Below are 19,472 nucleotides of genomic sequence, written 5' to 3' on the forward strand. Positions count from 1 at the left end.
TAGAAAGGGTGGCGAGTGGTGGGATGAAGTAAGATTATTAGCGAAAGAGAAGAGAGAGGCATTTGGACGAGTTTTGTAGGGAAATAAGGCAAATGAGTGGGAGATGTATAAAAGAAAGAGGGCAGGAGGTCAAGAGAGAGGTGCAAGACATGAAAAAGAGGGCATATGAGAGTTGGGGTGAAAGAGTATCATTAAATTTTAGGGAAAATAAAAAGATGTTTTGGAAGGATGCAAATAAAGTGTGTAAGACAAGAGAATAATTGGGAACATCAGTGAATAACAAGTAGTGGTGATGTGAGAAGGAGATGAAGTGAGTATTTTGAAGGTTTGTTGAATGTGTTAGATGATAGAGTGGTGGTGTGTGAAGTGAGAGGGTTAGGGAGAATGATTTGGTAAACAGAGATGAGGTAGTAAAAGCTTTGCAGAAGATGAAAGCCGGCAATGCAGTGGGTGTGGATGGTATTGCAGGTGGAATTTATTAAAAAAAGGGGGTGATTGTGTTGTTGACTGATTGGTAAGGATATTTAATGTATGTATGACTCATGGTGAGGTGCCTGAGGATTGGGTGAATGCATGCGTGGTGCCATTGTACAAAGGCAAAGGGGATAGAGGTGAGTGCTCAAATTACAGAGGTATAAGTTTGTTGAGTATTCCCGGGAAATTATATGGGAGGGTATTGATTGAGAGAGGGAAAGCATGTACAGAGCATCAGATTGGGGAAGAGCAGTGTGGTTTCAGAAGTGGTAGAGGATGTGTGGATCAGGTGTTTGTTTTGAAGAATGTATGTGAGAAATACTGAGAAAAGCAAATGGATTTGTATGCAGCATTTATGGATCTGGAGAAGACATATGATATAGTTGACAGAGATGCTCTGTGGAAGGTATTAAGAATATATGGTGTGGGAGGTAAGGCATGTGTACGAGTAGGAAGAGGAAAGTGATTGGTTCTCAGTGAATGTTAGTTTGCGGCAACAGTGCGTGATGTCTCCATGGCTGTTTAATTTGTTTGTGGATGGGGTTGTTAGGGAGGTGAATGCAAGAGTTTTGGAGAGAGGGGCAAATATGCAGTCTGTTATGTATCAGAGGGCTTAGGAAGTGAGTCAGTTGTTGTTCGTTGATGATACAGCACTGGTGGATGATTCAGGTTAGAAACTGCAGAAGCTGGTGACTGAGTTTGGTAAAGTGTGTGAAAGAAGAAAGCTGAGAGTAAATGTGAAAAAGAGCAAGGTTATTAGGTACAGTAGGGTTGAGAGGCAAGTCAATTGGTAGGTAAGTTTGAATGGAGAAAAATTGGAGGAAATGAAGTGTTTTAGATATCTGGGAGTGGATTTGGCAGCGGATGGAACCATGGAAGCAGAAGTGAGTCACAGAGTGAGGGAGTGGGCGAAAGTTCTGGGAGCGTTGAAAACTGTGTGGAAGGCAAGAACATTATCTCGGAAAGCAAAAATGGGTATGTTTGAAGGAATAGTGGTTCCAACAATGTTATATGGTTGCGAGGCATGGGCTATAGATAGAGTTGTGTGGTGGAGGGTGGATATGCTGGAAATGAGATGTCTGAGGACAATATGTGGTGTGAGGTAGTTTGATTGAGTAAGTAATGAAAGGGTAAGAGAGAAGTGCGGTAATAAAAAGAGTGTGGTTGAGAGAGCAGAAGAAGGTGTTTTGAAATGGTTTGGTCACATGGAGAGAATAAGTGAGGAAAGATTGACAAAGAGGATATATGTGTCAGAGGTGAAGGGAATGAGATGTGGGAGACCAAATTGGGGGTGGAAGGATGGAGTGAAAAAGATTTTGAGCAATCGGGGTCTGAACATGCAGGAGGGTGAAAGGTGTGCAAGGAATAGAGTGAATTGGAATGATGTGGTATAACGGGGTCGACGTGCTGTCAATGGATGGAACCAGGACATGTGAAGTGTCTGGGGTAAACCATGGAAAGTTTTGTGGGGCTTAGATGTGAAGAGGGAGCTATGGTTTCAGTACATTATACATGACAGCTAGGGACTCAGTGTGAACGAATGTGGCCTTTGTTGTCTTTTCCTAGCGCTACCTCGCGCGCATGCGGGGGAAGAAAGTTGTCATTTCATGTGTGGCGGGGTGGCAACAGGAATGAATAAAGGCAGCATGTATGAATTATGTAAATGTGTATATATGTATATGTCTGTGTATGATTATATATGTATACATTGAAATGTGTAGGTATGTATATGTGCATGTGTGGACGTGTATGTATATACATGTGTATGTAGGGTACGTTGGGCCTTTCTTTTGTCTGTTTCCTTGTGCTACCTTATAATGCGGAAGACAGCGACAAAGTATAATAATAATAAAAAAGAATATAGATTTGAATTCTCCATAAAAAGTACTGTAAGCTTCACCTATTTTAGTTCTTGGGACAAAAGAAGTTAAAATTTTTTTTGACTAGTGAATAATCAGTCCACTCCTCACTTCAACACTACCTGTTACCACTTCCCGTTTTCCCACTTCACCAATCTTCCTATTTCTTCTCTTGTTTTTCACACATTATTAACCTTCCAGAACATATTCATTTCACATTAGTGTACTTTGTAACTACAGCCTATGGTCAGTAATGTCATGTGTTATTATCATTATCTATATTTTTTTTTCTTATTATCATACTTTGACACTGTTTCCTGCAATAGCAAGGTAGTGCAAGGAAACAGACTAAAGAATGATCCAACCAACCCACATACACATGTATATGCATACATCCCCACAGACGCACATGTACATACTTATACATTTCAATGCGTCCATACAAAGTCATATATACACAAGTGCATATCCATACTTGCTACCTTCATCCATTCCCGTCGCCACCCCGCCACACATGAAATGGCACCCTCCCCCCTCGCGAGCGAGGCAGCACTAGGAAAACACAACAAAGGCCACATTTGTTCACACTCAGTCTCTAGCTGTCATGAGTAATGCACTGAAACCACAGCTCCCTTTCCACATCCAGGCCCCACAAACTTTCCATGGTTTACCTCAGACGCTTCACATGCCCTGGTTCAATCCATTGACAGCACGTCGATCCCGGTATACCAAATTGTTCCAATTCACTCTATTCCTTGCATGCCTTTCACCCTCCTGTACGTTTAGGCCCCGAGCGCTCAAAATCTTCTTCACTCCATCCTTCCACCTCCAATTTGGTCTCCCACTTCTCCTTGTTCCCTCCACCTCTGACACATATATCCTCTTGGTCAATCTTCCCTTATTCATTCTCTCCATGTAACCAAACCATTTCAATACACCCTCTTCTGCTCTCTCAATCACTCTCTTTTTATTACCACACATCTCTCTTACCCTTTCATTACTTACTCGATCAAATCACCATACACCACATATTGTCCTCAAACATTTCATTTCCAACACATCCATCCTCCTCTGCACAATCCTATCTATAACCCACACCTCACAACCATATAACATTGATGAAACCACTATTCCTTCAAACATACCCATTTTTGTTCTTCGAGATAACGTTCTCGCCTTCCGCACATTCTTCAACGCTCCCAGAACCTTCACACTCTCCACGACCTTATGACTCGCTTCTGCTTCCATGGTTCCATCCGCTGCTAAATCCACTACCAGATTTCTAAAACACTTCACATCCTCCAGTTTTTCTCCAATCAGACTTACCTCCCAATTGACTTGTCCCTCAACCCTACTGAACCTCATATTATTGATATTATTATACTTGATCCCAGTTTCCCACGTTAGCAAGGAAGTGCCAGGATACAGATGAAGAAACACCCATCCACTCATACACATATGAGAAGTGAGTCAGTTGTTGTTTGCTGATGATACAGCGCTGGTGGCTGATTCAGGTGAGAAACTGCAGAAGCTGGTGACTGAGTTCGGGAAAGTGTGTGAAAGAAGAAAGCTGAGAGTAAAGGTGAATAAGAGCAAGGTTATTAGGTTCAGTAGGGTTGAGGGACAAGTAAATTGGAAGGCAAGTCTGAATGGAGGGAAAACTGGTGGAAGTGAAGTGTTTTAGATATTTGGGAGAGGATTTAGCAGCGGATGTAACCATGGAAGCGGAAATGAGTCACAGGGTGGGGAGGGGGCAAAGGTTTTGGGATCATTGAAGAATGTGTGGAAGGCAAGAACATTATCTCAGAGCAAAAATGGGTATGTCTGAAGGAATACTGGTTCCAACAATGTTTTATGGTTGCGAGGTATTGGCTATAGATAGGGTTGTGCGGAGGAGGATGGATATGTTGGAGATGAGATGTTTGAGGACAATATGTGGTGTGAGGTGGTTTGATCAAGTAAGTAATGAAAGAGTAAGAGAGATGTGAGGTAATAAAAAGAGTGTGGTTGAGAGAGCAGAAGAGGGTGTATTGAAATGGTTTCGTCACATGGAGAGAATGAGTGAGGAAAGATTGACAAAGAGGATATATGTGTCAAGAGATGGAGGGAACAAGGAGAAGTGAGAGACCAAAATGGAGGTGGAAGGATGGAGTGAAGAAGATTTTGAGTGATCGGGGCCTAAACATACAGGAGGGTGAAAGACGTGCAAGTACTAGAGTGAAATGGAACAATGTGGTATACCGGGATTAACGTGCTGTCAATGGATTGAGCCAGGGCATGTCAAGTGTCTGGGGTAAACCATGGAAAGGTTTGTGGGGCCTAGATGTGGAAAGGGAGCTGTGGTTTCGGAGCATTACACATGACAGCTAGAGACCGAGTGTGAACGAATGTGGCGCTACCTTGGGCGTGGCGAGGGGAGGGGCTGCCATTTCACGTGTGGTAGGGTGGCAACGGGAATGGATGAAGGCAGCATGTATGAATATGCTCATGTTTATACATGTATGTGTCTGTGTATGTATATGTTGAAATGTATAGATATGTATATGTGCACGTGTATGGGCATGTATGTATATACATGTGTATCTGGGTGGGTTGGGCTATTCTTTTGTCTGTTTCCTTGCGCTATCTTGCTAATGCAGGAGGCAGCGACAAAGTATAATAATAAAAAAAAGATAATGACATATACAAATACATACATCTTCTTTTTCATACTTATTCACCATTTCCCACATTAGTGGGGTAGCATTAACAACAAAAGACTGAGCTTTACAGGGAAAATTCTCACTTAGTCCGCATCTCAGTTCATTATGATTTTCCAAAAGAAGGAACGGAGAAGGGGGCCAAGTGAGGATATTTCCTCTAAGGCTCAGTCCTCTGTTCTTAATGCTACCTAGCTAATGTGGGAAATGGCAAATATGTATGAAAAAAAAATAGCAATAATATCAAAAAGGTGATCCTTCATACAATAGGGATGAGGAAATTGCATGAATTTGTTGCAAGATTTTCAGTTCACTGGTTTTCAACATATATACAGAGTTAGAGACTGGAGGCTAATAACTTTTCAATGTAAATACAGGGTAAGAGACTAGAGGCCCCCACTAACACACCAAATAATGCCTTTATAGTTTCCTTAAACATTAAGAAAAAATTACAGAGAAATCTTATAAATCATACATACACCCAAGAAAGACTAATAAATATTTACCCATTCAGGAATATAACAGAAAAATTGGTGGTAAAATTGGAATTGCCATGTATTAAACAAATGATGGCAAATGTCTTGGTTTAAAACATTCAAAATGTAATTGGTGAAAGATATGATACAGTGCATTTTTCATCCTGTATTTTTTTCTACACAATTTCTCTTCGATAGGTTCTTACCTAATACATGAATTAACAATCAGTAAGAATATATGGAGATCCTGACGATCACCAATCATTCTTCAACGCTCCCAGAATCTTCACCCCCTCCCCCACCCTATGACTCACTTCTGCTTCAAGATATTCACAGATAAAATGATAAGATATATAGTATTTTTCCTGCACTGTATTGTACATAATTCTCTTCAGGCAGTTCTTATTCAGTGAAGGAACTGATACTCACGTACACAGCTGTTCATGCAAGCCTTCATTACAAAACATACAACATATGAATGATAAAATGACGGAGTAAACTGTACTTTCAAATATATATTTTTTACACACTGCTATTCAGAATCTTCTTACCTATTGTATGACTTGATAAAAAAGAATACACATATGACTTGATAAAAAAGAGTATCCTCACTTCCTTACCCAGTAGTCCCTTCTAATTACTTCAATAGCTTCTCATATGCCCTACCAAACATTCTCATTACATTCTGTAATCAATTCCTAAGAACCTCTAAGATATTCTAAATGCAAAAATGTCGTACACTTCCAGAAACTGATTATCATCAGAGTAGAAAGAAAAATAATTCATCTATTTCACTTTCATCTGATACTATGAAATCTATATCATCTGCAGTAATGAAACCAAACAGTGTCTAATGATCAATTCACAAAAAAAGTCAAGACATTATCAGGGCAAATGAGAGTTGGGGTGAGAGGGTATCATGAAATTTTAGGGAGAATAAAAAGATGTTCTGGAAGGAGGTAAATAAAGTGCGTAAGACAAGGGAGCAAATGGGAACTTCAGTGAAGGGCGCAAATGGGGAGGTGATAACAAGTAGTGGTGATGTGAGAAGGAGATGGAGTGAGTATTTTGAAGGTTTGTTGAATGTGTTTGATGATAGAGTGGCAGATATAGGGTGTTTTGGTCGAGGTGGTGTGCAAAGTGCGAGGGTTAGGGAAAATGAGTTGGTAAACAGAGAAGAGGTAGTAACAGCTTTGCGGAAGATGAAAGCCGGCAAGGCAGCAGGTTTGGATGGTACTGCAGTGGAATTTATTAAAAAAGGGGGTGACTGTATTGTTGACTGGTTGGTAAGGTTATTTAATGTATGTATGACTCATGGTGAGGTGCCTGAGGATTGGCGGAATGCGTGCATAGTGCCATTGTACAAAGGCAAAGGGGATAAGAGTGAGTGCTCAAATTACAGAGGTATAAGTTAGTTGAGTATTCCTGGCAAATTATATGGGAGGGTATTGATTGAGAGGGTGAAGGCATGTACAGAGCATCAGATTGGGGAAGAGCAGTGTGGTTTCAGAAGTGGTAGAGGATGTGTGGATCAGGTGTTTGCTTTGAAGAATGTATGTGAGAAATACTTAGAAAAGCAAATGGATTTGTATGTAGCATTTATGGATCTGGAGAAGGCATATGATAGAGTTGATAGAGATGCTCTGTGGAAGGTATTAAGAATATATGGTGTGGGAGGCAAGTTGTTAGAAGCAGTGAAAAGTTTTTATCGAGGATATAAGGCATGTGTACGTGTAGGAAGAGAGGAAAGTGATTGGTTCTCAGTGAATGTAGGTTTGCGGCAGGGGTGTGTGATGTCTCCATGGTTGTTTAATTTGTTTATGGATGGGGTTGTTAGGGAGGTGAATGCAAGAGTTTTGGAAAGAGGGGCAAGTATGAAGTCTGTTGTGGATGAGAGAGCTTGGGAAGTGAGTCAGTTGTTGTTCGCTGATGATACAGCGCTGGTGGCTGATTCATGTGAGAAACTGCAGAAGCTGGTGACTGAGTTTGGTAAAGTGTGTGAAAGAAGAAAGTTAAGAGTAAATGTGAATAAGAGCAAGGTTATTAGGTACAGTAGGGTTGAGGTTCAAGTCAATTGGGAGGTAAGTTTGAATGGAGAAAAACTGGAGGAAGTGAAGTGTTTTAGATATCTGGGAGTGGATCTGGCAGCGGATGGAACCATGGAAGCGGAAGTGGATCATAGGGTGGGGGATGGGGCGAAAATTCTGAGAGCCTTGAAGAATGTGTGGAAGTCGAGAACATTATCTCGGAAAGCAAAAATGGGTATGTTTGAAGGAATAGTGGTTCCAACAATGTTGTATGGTTGCGAGGCGTGGACTATGGATAGAGTTGTGCGCAGGAGGATGGATGTGCTGGAAATGAGATGTTTGAGGACAATGTGTGGTGTGAGGTGGTTTGATCGAGTAAGTAACGTAAGGGTAAGAGAGAGGTGTGGAAATAAAAAGAGCGTGGTTGAGAGAGCAGAAGAGGGTGTTTTGAAATGGTTTGGTCACATGGAGAGAATGAGTGAGGAAAGATTGACCAAGAGGATATATGTGTCGGAGGTGGAGGGAACGAGGAGAAGAGGGAGACCAAATTGGAGGTGGAAAGATGGAGTGAAAAAGATTTTGTGTGATCGGGGCCTGAACATGCAGGAGGGTGAAAGGAGGGCAAAGAATAGAGTGAATTGGAGCGATGTGGTATACCGGGGTTGACGTGCTGTCAGTGGATTGAATCAAGGCATGTGTATGGGGGTGGGTTGGGCCATTTCTTTCGTCTGTTTCCTTGCGCTACCTCGCAAACGCGGGAGACAGCAAAAAAAAAAAAAAAAAAAAAAAAAAAAAAAAATAATCTTTTAGTTTTTATCGAGGATTTAAGGCATGTGTATGTGTAGGAAGAGAGGAAAGTGATTGGTTCTCAGTGAATGTAGGTTTGCGGCAGGGGTGTGTGACGTCTTCATGGTTGTTTAATTTGTTTATGGATGGGGTTGTTAGGGAGGTGAATGCAAGAGTTTTGGAAAGAGGGGCAAGTGCGCAGTCTGTTGTGGATGAGAGAGCTTGCGAAGTGAGTCAGTTGTTGTTCGCTGATGATATAGCGCTGGTGGCTGAGTTTGGTAAAGTGTGTGAAAGAAGAAAGCTGAGAGTAAATGTGAAAAAAAGCAAAGTTATTAGGTACAGTAGGGTTGAGGGACAAGTCAATTGGGAGGTGAGTTTGAATGGAGAAAAACTGGAGGAAGTGAAGTGTTTTAGACAACTGGTAGTGGATTTGGCAGCGGATGGAACCATGGAAGCGGAAGTGAATCATAGGGTGGGGGAGGGGGCGAAAGTTCTGGGAGTTTTGAAGAATGTGTGGAAGTCGAGAACATTATCTTGGAAAGCAAAAATGGGTATGTTTGAAGGAATAGTGGTTCCAACAATGTTATATGGTTGTGAGGCGTGGGCTATGGATAGAGTTGTGCACAGGAGGGTGGATGTGCTGGAAATGAGATGTTTGAGGACAATATGTGGTGTGAGGTGGTTTAATCTGAGTAAGTAATAATAGGGTAAGAGAGATGTGTGGTAATAAAAAGAGTGTGGTTGAAAGAGCAAAAAAGGGTGTTTTGAAATGGTTTCGTCACATGGGGAGAATGAGTGAGGAAAGATTGACCAAGAGCATATATGTGTCAGAGGTGGAGAAAACGAGAAGTGGAAGACCAAGCTGGAGGTGGAAAGATGGAGTGAAAAAGATTTTGAGTGATCAGGGCCTGAACATGCAGGAGGGTGAAAGGTGTGCAAGGAATAGAGTGAATTGGATCGATGTGGTATACCGGGGTCGACGTGCTGTCAATGGACTGAACCAGGGCATGTGAAGCGTTTGGGTAAACCATGGAATGTTCTGTGGGGCCTGGATGTGGAAAGGGAGCTGTGGTTTTCAGTGCATTATTACATGACAGCTAGAGACTGTGAACAAATGTGGCCTTTGTTGTCTTTTCCTAGTGCTACCTTGCACACATGAGGGGGGAGGGGGATTGTTACTTCATGTGTGGCGGGGTGACGATGGGAATGAATAAAGGCAGACAGTATGAATTATGCACATGTGTATATATATATAAGTCTGTGTGTGTATATATATGTATACGCTGAGATGTATAGGTATGTATATTTGCTTGTGTGGACGTGTATGTATATGCATGTGTATGTGGGTGGGTTGGGCCATTCTTTCGTCTGTTTCCTTGTGCTACCTCGCTAACACGGAAGCTAGCAACAAAGCAAAATAAAATAAATATATAATCTTTACTCACTTGGGTGAGGCTGGGATATGACTGGAGCTATCGTGGTACTGACGGTCTGTAGCTGATTCATGGAAGGGGCTGGGGCTTTCTTTAATCCACCAAGGGTTAAGTTATCTAGATTTATATCAACACCACTGTTGGCCCATGTTCCTCTGGAATGCTAAGGGAGGAATAGATTTAAGAATACTGAGATATTGGCAGGCTATATCTTGATGAAAAAATAACATATCATGTAGCCCTTATTGAAAACAGGTGTTAGATAAGAAACTTCTCTATAGGGTGGATAATATCAACATGCATATTTTACCAACAAATAACCATCTTTATCATAATCACCATCCTGTACAATACTGCAGGATGACTAATACTTTACCCTTTTCTCATCACAATTCAGTGTAGGATATTCAAAACAATATATGTAGAGTAACTATCTATGAGTATCTCTCCTAAGATGTTATCATGAAGCAGGGCAAGCACATTGTGTTCCCAGCATATCCTATTACTTTCACAAAACTGTCATTCTCTGCTGACAAATGTATGTATTGCACAGCTGTCTATCTTAGTTTCATTTAGAACAGTTTTAACCATTTGTCCAAATTTCTCTTAATCCTGATACTGCTTCCATCTTCACCTATATACAAATGCTTCCCTTGCAACATTATTTATCTTAACTTTATCCACCTCTTCTATATCTAGAAGACATATTATACCCTTAGTAGCTTACAGAGGTTTCTTTTAAAGCCAGGATGGTGCAGAAAAAAATTCTGCTCCCCTTAATACCTGAACAACCAATATTACAGATGCATAGCCAACAACCTCTAGATTATTAATACAAAGTGACCCCCAGAAAATGAACAGACTGCTGGATGACCTAAGTGTCATGAAGAAAAAATAATGCATCAGCTGGTGATGATTAATAACAATAGAAATGTGATGAAATATGTGACTTGGAGCTAAACTCAGGTTAGTGGGATTACATAGGGCACAGCAAAATCAATTGGAAGGCCACCTCCACAATCCTCAGCTTGGCTTTTCTTCATGTGTGTATGGGGTATCCAAACATACATACCCCACAAACACACACAAACACACATATACCGAGTGTGTGCAGTGCTATTTTTCTATACATATTCATATTATTCCTATCCCTGGGGATAGGGGAGGAAGAATACTTTCCAAGCATTCCCTGCATATCATAGTAGGAGACTAAAGGGGACAGGAGTGGGGGGCTAGACAACCTTCCCTCCTTGTATTTTAATTTTCTAAAAGGGGAAACAGAAGGAGTCATGTGGGGAGAGCTCATCCTCCTCGAAGGCTCAGATTGGGGTGTCTGTGTGTGGATGTAACCAAGATGAGAAAACAGGAGAGACAGGTAGTATGCTTGAGGAAAAGAACATGGATGTTTTAGCTCTGAGTGAAACAAAGCTCAAGGGTAAAGAGGAAGAGTGATTTGGGAATGTCTTGGGAGTAAAGTCAGGGGTTGGTGAGAGGACAAGAGCAAAGGAAGGAGTAGCACTACTCCTGAAACAGGAGTTGTGGGAGTATGTGATAGAGTGTAAGAAAGTAAACTCTAGATTGATATGGGTAAAACTGAAAGTGGATGGAGAGAGATGGGTGATTATTGGTGCCTATGCACCTGGGCATGAGAAGAATGATCATGACAGGCAAGTGATTTGGGAGCAGCTGAGTGAGTGTGTTAGTAGTTTTGATGCACGAGACCGGGTTATAGTGATGGGTGATTTGAATGCAAAGGTGAGTAATGTGGTAGTTGAGGGAATAATTGGTGTACATGGGGTCTTCAGTTTTGTAAATAGAAATGGTAAAGAGCTTGTAGATTTGTGTGCTGAGAAAGGATTGGTGATTGGGAATACCTGGTTTAAAAAGAGACATATACATAAGCATATGTATGAAAGTAGGAGAGATGGCTAGAGAGCATTATTGGATTACATCTTAATTGAGAGGCGCGTGAAAGAGAGACTTTTGGATGTTAATGTGCTGAGAGGTACAACTGGAGGGATGTCTGATCATTATCTTGTGGAGGCAAAGGTGAAGATTTGTAGGGGTTTCTAGAAAACAAGAGAAAATGTTAGGGTGAAGAGAGTGGTGAGAGTAAGTGAGCTTGGGAAGGAGACTTGTGTGAGGAAGTACCAGGAGAGACAGAGCGCAGAATGGAAAAAGGTGCGAGCAAAGGATGTAAGGGGAGTGGGGGAGGAATGGGATGTATTTAGGGAAGCAGTGATGGCTTGCGCAAAAGATGCTTGTGGTATTAGAAGCGTGGAAGGTGGGCAGATTAGAAAGGGTAGTGGGTGGTAGGATGAAGAAGTAAGATAATTAGTTAAAGAGAAGAGGGAGGCATTTGGACGATTTTTGCAAGGAAATGGTGCAAATGATTGGGAGATGTATAAAAGAAAGAAGGAAAAGGTCAAGAGAAAGGTGCAAGAGGTGAAAATGAGGGCAAATGAGGGTTGGGGTGAGAGAGTATCATTAAATTTTAGGGAAAATAAAAAGATGTTTTGGAAGATAAAGTGCGTAAGACAAGAAAACAAATGGGAACACCGGTGAAGGGGGATAATGGGAAGGTAATAACAAGTAGCAGTGATGTGATAAGGAGATGGAGTGAGTATTTTGAAGGTTTGTTGAATGTGTTAGATGACAGAGTGGCAGATATAGGGTGTTTTGGTCGAGTGGTGTGCAAAGAGAGGGTCAAGGAGAATGGTTTGGTAAACAGGGAAGAGGTAGTGAAAGCTTTGCGGAAGATGAAAGCCAGCAAGATGGCAGGTTTAGATGGAATTGCAGTGGAATTTATTAAAAAAGGTGGTAACTGTGTTGTTGACTGGTTGCTAAGGATATTCAATGTATGTATGGCTCATGGTGGAGGATTGGCAGAATGCATGCATACTGCCACTGTACAAAGGCAAAGGGGATAAAGGTGAGTGTTCAAATTACAGAGGTATAAGTTTGTTCAGTATTCCTGGGAAATTATATGGGAGGGTATTGATTAAGAGGGTGAAGGCATGCACAGAGCATCAGATTGGGGAAGAGCAATGTGGTTGCAGAAGTGGTAGAGAATGTGTGGATTAGGTGTTTGCTTTGAAGAATGTATGTGAGAAATACTTAGAAAAAAAATTGGATTTGTATGTAGCATTTATGGATGTGGAGAAGGTATATGATAGAGTTGATAGGGATGCTTTGTGGAAGGTATTAAGAGTATATGGTGTGGGAGGGAAGTTGCTAGAAGCAGTGAAAAGTCTTTATCGAGGATGTAAGGCATGTGTACGAGTAGAAAGAGAGGAAAATGATTGGCTCCTAGTGATTGTCGGTTTGAGGCAGGGGTGCATGATGTCTCCATAGTTGTTTAATTTGTTTATGGATGGGGTTGTTAGGGATGTAAATGCAAGAGTTTTGGAGAGAGGGGCAAGTATGCATTCTCTTGTGGACGAGAGGGCTTGGGAAGTGGGTCAGTTGTTGTTCGCTGATTATACAGCATTGGTGGCTGATTCATTTGAGAAACTGCAGAAGCTGGTGACTGAGTTTGGTAAAGTGTGTGAAAGAAGAAAGCTGAGAGTAAATGTGAAGAAGAGCAAGGTTATTAGGAACAGTAGGTTTGAGGGACAAGTCAACTGGGAGGTAAGCTTGAATGGAGAAAAACTGGAGGAAGTGAAGTGTTTTAGATATCTGGGAGTGGATTTAGCATGGAACCATGGAAGCAGAAGTGAGACACAGGGTGGGGGAGGGGGGCTAAAGTTCTGGGAGCATTGAAGAACGTGTGGAAGGCAAGAACATTATGTTTGATATGTTTGAAGGAAAAGTGAGTCCAACAATGTTATATGGTTGCAAGGTGTCGGCTATAGATAGAGTTGTGTGGAGGAGGGTGGATGTGGTGGACATGAGATTTTTGAGGACAATATGTAGTGTGAGGTGGTTTGATCAAGTAAGTTATGAAAGAGTAAGAAAGATGTGTGGTAATAAAAAGAGAGTGGTTGAGAGAGCAGAAGAGGGTGTATTGAAATGGTTTGGTCACATGGAGAGAATGAAAAAGGAAAGATTGACAAAGAGGATATATGTGTCAGAGGTGGAGGGAACAAAGAGAAGTGGGACACCAAATTGGAGGTGGAAGAATGGAGTGAAAAAGATTCTAAGCAATCAAGGCCTGAACAAGCAGGAGGGTGAATGGCGTTCAAGGACTAGAGTGAACTTGAACGATGAGGTATACCAGGGTGGACGTGCTGTCAATGGATTGAACCAGGGCATGTGAAGTGTCTGGGGTAAACCATGGAAAGTTTTGTGGGGCCTGGTTGTGGAAAGGGAGCTGAGGTTTTGGTGCATTATACATGACAGTTAGAGACTGAGTGTGAACGAATGTGGTCTTGTTGTCTTTTTCTTGCGCTATCTCATGCGTGCGGGGAGAGGGGGTGTCATTCCATGTGTGGCGGGGTGGTGACAGGAATGAATAAAGGCAGCAAGTATGAATTATGTACATGTGTATATATGTGTATGTCTGTCAGTATATATATGTATATGTTGAAATGTATAGGTATGTATATGTGCGGGTGTGGATTATTTATTATTTTGCTTTGTTGCTGTCTCCCGCGTTAGCGAGGTAGCACAAGAAAACAGACAAAAGAAATGGCCCAACCCACCCACATACACATGTATATACATATACGTCCACACACGCAAATATACATACCTATACATCTCAATGTACACATATATATATACACACACAGACATACACATATACACACATGTACATAATGCACACTGTCTGCCTTTATCTATTCCCATCGCCACCTTGCCACACATGGAATAACAACCCCCTTCTCCCTCATGTGTGCGAGGTAGCGCTAGGAAAAGACAACAAAGGCCCCATTCGTTCACACTCAGTCTCTAGCTGTCATGTAATAATGCACTGACACCACAGCTCCCTTTCCACATCCAGGCCCAACAGAACTTTCCATGATTTACCCCAGATGCTTCACATGCCCTGGTTCAATCCATTGACAGCACGTCGACCCCGGTATACCACATCGTTCCAATTCACTCTATTCCTTGCACACCTTTCACCCTCCTGCATGTTCAGGCCCCGATCACTCAAAGTCTTTTTCACTCCATCTTTCCACCTCCAATTTGGTCTCCCACTTCTCCTCGTTCCCTCCACCTCCGACACATATATCCTCTTGGTCAATCTTTCCTCACTCATTCTCTCCATGTGACCAAACCATTTCAAAACACCCTCTTCTGCTCTCTCAACCATACTCTTTTTATTTCCACACATCTCTCTTAACGTAACATTACTTACTCGATCAAACCACCTCACACCACATATTGTCCTCAAACATCTCATTTCCAGCACATCCACCCTCCTGCGCACAACTCTATCCATAACCCACGCCTCACACCCATACAACATTGTTGGAACTACTATTCCTTCAAACATACCCATTTTTGCTTTCCGAGATAATATTCTCGAATTCCAAACATTCTTCAAGGCTCCCAAAATTTTCGCCCCCTTCCCCACCCTATGATTCACTTCCGTTTCCATGGTTCCATCCGGTGCCAGATCCACTCCCAGATATCTAAAACACTTTACTTCCTCCAGTTTTTCTCCATTCTCCCAATTGACTTGAACCTCAACCTTACTGTACCTAATAACCTTGCTCTTATTCATATTTACTCTTAACTTTCTTCTTTCACACACGTTACCAAACTCAGTCACCAGCTTCTGCAGTTTCTCACATGAATCAGCCACCAGCGCTGTATCATCAGCGAACAACAACTGACTCACTTCCCAAGCTCTCTCATCCACAACAGACTGCATACTTGCCCCTCTTTCCAAAACTCTTGCATTCACCTCCCTAACAACCCCATCCATAAACAAATTAAACAACCATGGAGACATCACACACCCCTGCCGCAAACCTACATTCACTGAGAACCAATCACTTTCCTCTCTTCCTACACGCACACATGCCTTACATCCTCGATAAAAACTTTTCACTGCTTCTAACAACTTGCCTCCCACACCATATATTCTTAATACCTTCCACAGAGCATCTCTATCAACTCTATCATATGCCTTCTCCAGATCCATAAATGCTACATACAAATCCATTTGCTTTTCTAAGTATTTCTCACATACATTCTTCAAAGTAAACACCTGATCCACACATCCTCTACCACTTCTGAAACCACACTGCTCTTCCCCAATTTGATTCTCTGTACATGCCTTCACCCTCTTAATCAATACTCTCCCATATAATTTACCAGGAATACTCAACATACTTATACCTCTGTAATTTGAGCACTCACTCTTATCCCATTTGCCTTTGTACAATGGCACTATGGACACATTCCGCCAATCCTCAGGCACCTCACCATGAATCATACATACATTAAATAACCTTACCAACCAGTCAACAATACAGTCACCCCCTTTTTTAATAAATTCCACTGCAACACCATCCAAACCTGCTGCCTTGCTGGCTTTCATCTTCCGCAAAGCTTTTACTACCTCTTCTCTGTTTACCAAATCATTTTCCCTAACCCTCTCATTCTGCACACCACCTCGACCAAAACACCCTATATCTGCCACTCTATCATCAAACACATTCAACAAACCTTCAAAATACTCACTCCATCTTCTCACATCACCACTACTTGTTATCACCTCCCCATTTGCCCCTTCACTGAAGTTCCCATTTGCTCCCTTGTCTTACGCACTTTATTTACCCCCTTCCAAAACATCTTTTTATTCTCCCAGAAATTTAATGATACTCTCTCACCCCAACTCTCAGTTGCCCTCTTTTTCACCTCTTGCACCTTTCTCTTGACCTCCTGCCTCTTTCTTTTATACATCTCCCACTCATCTGCATTTTTTCCCTGCAAAAATTGTCCAAATGCCTCTCTCTTCTCTTTCACTAATAATCTTACTTCTTCATCCCACCACTCACTACCCTTTCTAATCAACCCACCTCCCACTCTTCTCATGCTACAAGCATCTTTTGCGCAAGCCATTACTGCTTCCCTAAATACATCCCATTCCTCCCCCACTCCCCTTACCTCCTTTGTTCTCACCTTTTTCCATTCTGTACTCAGTCTCTCCTGGTACTTCCTCACACAAGACTCCTTCCCAAGCTCACTTACTCTCACCACTCTCTTCACCCCAACATTCTCTCTTCTTTTCTGAAAACCCATACAAATCTTCACCTTCGCCTCCACAAGATAATGATCAGACATCCCTCCAGTTGCACCTCTCAGCACATTAACATCCAAAAGTCTCTCTTTCACACGCCTATCAATTAACACATAATCCAATATCGCTCTCTGGACATCTCTCCTACTTACATACATATACTTATGTATATCTCACTTTTTAAACCAGGTATTCCCAATCACCAGTCCTTTCTCAGCACACAAATCCACAAGGTCTTCACCATTTCCATTTACAACACTGAACACCCCACGTATACCAATTATTCCCTCAACTTCCACATTACTCACCTTTGCATTCAAATCACCCATCACTATAACCTGGTCTCGTGTATCAAAACCACTAACACATTCATTCAGCTGCTCCCAAAACACTTGCCTCTCATGATCTTTCTTCTCATGCCCAGGTGCATATGCACCAATAATCCCCCATCTCTCTCCATCAACTTTCAGTTTCATCCATTTCAATCTAGAATTTACTTTCTTACACTCTATCACATACTTCCACAACTCCTGTTTCAGGAGTAGTGCTACTCCTTCCCTTGCTCTTGTCCTCTCACTAACCCCTGACTTTACTCCCAAGACATTCCCAAACCACTCTTCCCCTTTACCCTTGAGCTTCGTTTCACTCAGAGCCAAAACATCCAGGTTCCTTTCCTCAAACATACTACCTATCTCTCCTTTTTCTCATCTTGGTTACATCCACACACATTTAGACACCCCAATCTGAGCCTTCGAGGAGGATGAGCACTCCCCGCGTGACTCATTCTTCTGTTTCCCCTTTTAGAAAGTCAAAATACAAGGAGGGGAGGGTTTCTGGCCCCCCGCTCCTGTCCCCTTTAGTCGCCTTCTACGACACGTGAGGAATGCGTGAGAAGTTTTCTTTCTCCCCTATCCCCAGGGATATGTGTGTGGATATGTATGTATATACATGTGTATGTGGGTGAGTTGGGCCATTGTTTTGTTAGTTTCCTTGCGTTACCTGGCTATCATGGGAGACAGCAACAAAGTATAATAAAAAAAAATATATTCATATTATTCACCACTAACACTGTGCATTGGTTCCCAGTGAAGGTCGGTCTGCATCAGGGGTTACTTTATTTGTTTATGGATGGGGTGGTTAGGAAGGTAAATGCAAGAGTTTTGGAGAGAGGGGCAAGCATGCAGTCTGTTGGGGATGAGAGAGCCTGAGAAGTGAGTCCATTGTTGTTCACTGATGATAGAGCTCCAGTGGCTGATTCAAGAGAGAAACTGCAGAAGTCGGTGACTGAGTTTGGAAAAGTGTGTGAAAGAAGAAGGTTGGGAGTAATTATGAATAAAAGAAAGGTTATTAGGTTCAGTAGGGTTGAGGGAGAATCTGACTTGGATGTAAGCTTGAAAGGAGAAAAACTGGAGGAAGTGAAGTGTTTTAGATGTCTAGGAGTGGACTGCAATGAATGGAACCATAGCAGAAGTCACCGAGAGGGGGAGGGGGGCGAAGGTTCTGGAAGCAATGAAGAATGTAAAGAAGGAGAGAATGTTATCTCGGAGCAATAATGAGTATGTTCAAAGGAATAGTAGTTCCAAAAATGTTACGTGGTTGCAAGGCATGGGCTATAGATAGGGTTGTAAGAAGGAGGGTGGGTGTTGGAAATGAAATGTTTGAGGACAATATGTTGTGTGAGGTGGTTTGATCAAGTAAGTAATGAAAGGATAAAAGAAATGTGTGGTAACAAAAAGAGTGTGGTTAAGAGAGTAGAAGAAGGTGTGTTCAAATGGTTTGGGCATATGGAGAAAATGAGCGAGGTTATGATTGACAAAGAGGATATATATGTCAGAGGTGGAGGGAACAAGAAGCAGGAGACCAAACTGGAGGTGGAAGGACGGAGTGAAAAAGATTTTGAGTGATTGGGGCCTGAACATACGGGAGGGTGATAGGTCTGCAAGGAATAGAGTGAATTGGAACAATGTGGTATACTGGGGTCAACGAGCTGTCAGTGGATTGAACTAGGGTATATGAAGTGTCTGGGGTACACCATGGAAAGTTTTGTGGGGCTTGGATGTAGAAAGGGAGCTGTGGTTTCGGTACATTACACATAACAACTAGAGACTGAATGTGAACAAATGTGGCCATTTTCCGTCTTTTCCTAACACAATGAGGAAAAGCTATTTCGTGTGTGGCAGGGTGGCGACAGGAATGGATGAAGGTAACAAGCATGAATATATACATGTGTATACATGTTTATGTCTGTGTATGTATATGTATGTATATGTTGAAATGTATAGGTAGGTACATGTGCGTGTGTGGGCGTTTATGTATAATGCGTATGTGGGTGGGTTGGGCCATTCTTTCATCTGTTTCCCTGCACTACCTCAATAATGCAGGAGATGGTGATTAAGAATAATAAAATATATAAATAAATAAATACATATCAGCAAGGTAGGGCTGCCTCGCTGAAGCTGGGGGTAGCGATGCTGTTTCTTGTGGGGTTGGGTAACGCCAGGAATGGATGAAGGTATGCAA

At 42.0% G+C, this 19,472-nt stretch overlaps 1 protein-coding gene across 1 annotated transcript in view; it reads right to left on the bottom strand.

The window, feature by feature from the left end:
• The window catches only part of LOC139760456 (uncharacterized), a 220,372-nt gene that overhangs the window by 14,634 nt on the left and 186,266 nt on the right, over positions 1 to 19,472 (bottom strand). The window contains exon 5 of the mRNA XM_071683694.1: positions 9,767 to 9,917. Coding sequence (XP_071539795.1) covers positions 9,767 to 9,917 — 151 coding nt within the window. The remainder of the gene's footprint in view (positions 1 to 9,766; positions 9,918 to 19,472) is intronic.

Source organism: Panulirus ornatus, chromosome 37, assembly GCF_036320965.1.
Source record: "Panulirus ornatus isolate Po-2019 chromosome 37, ASM3632096v1, whole genome shotgun sequence".
Taxonomy (NCBI): Eukaryota; Metazoa; Arthropoda; class Malacostraca; order Decapoda; family Palinuridae; genus Panulirus; species Panulirus ornatus.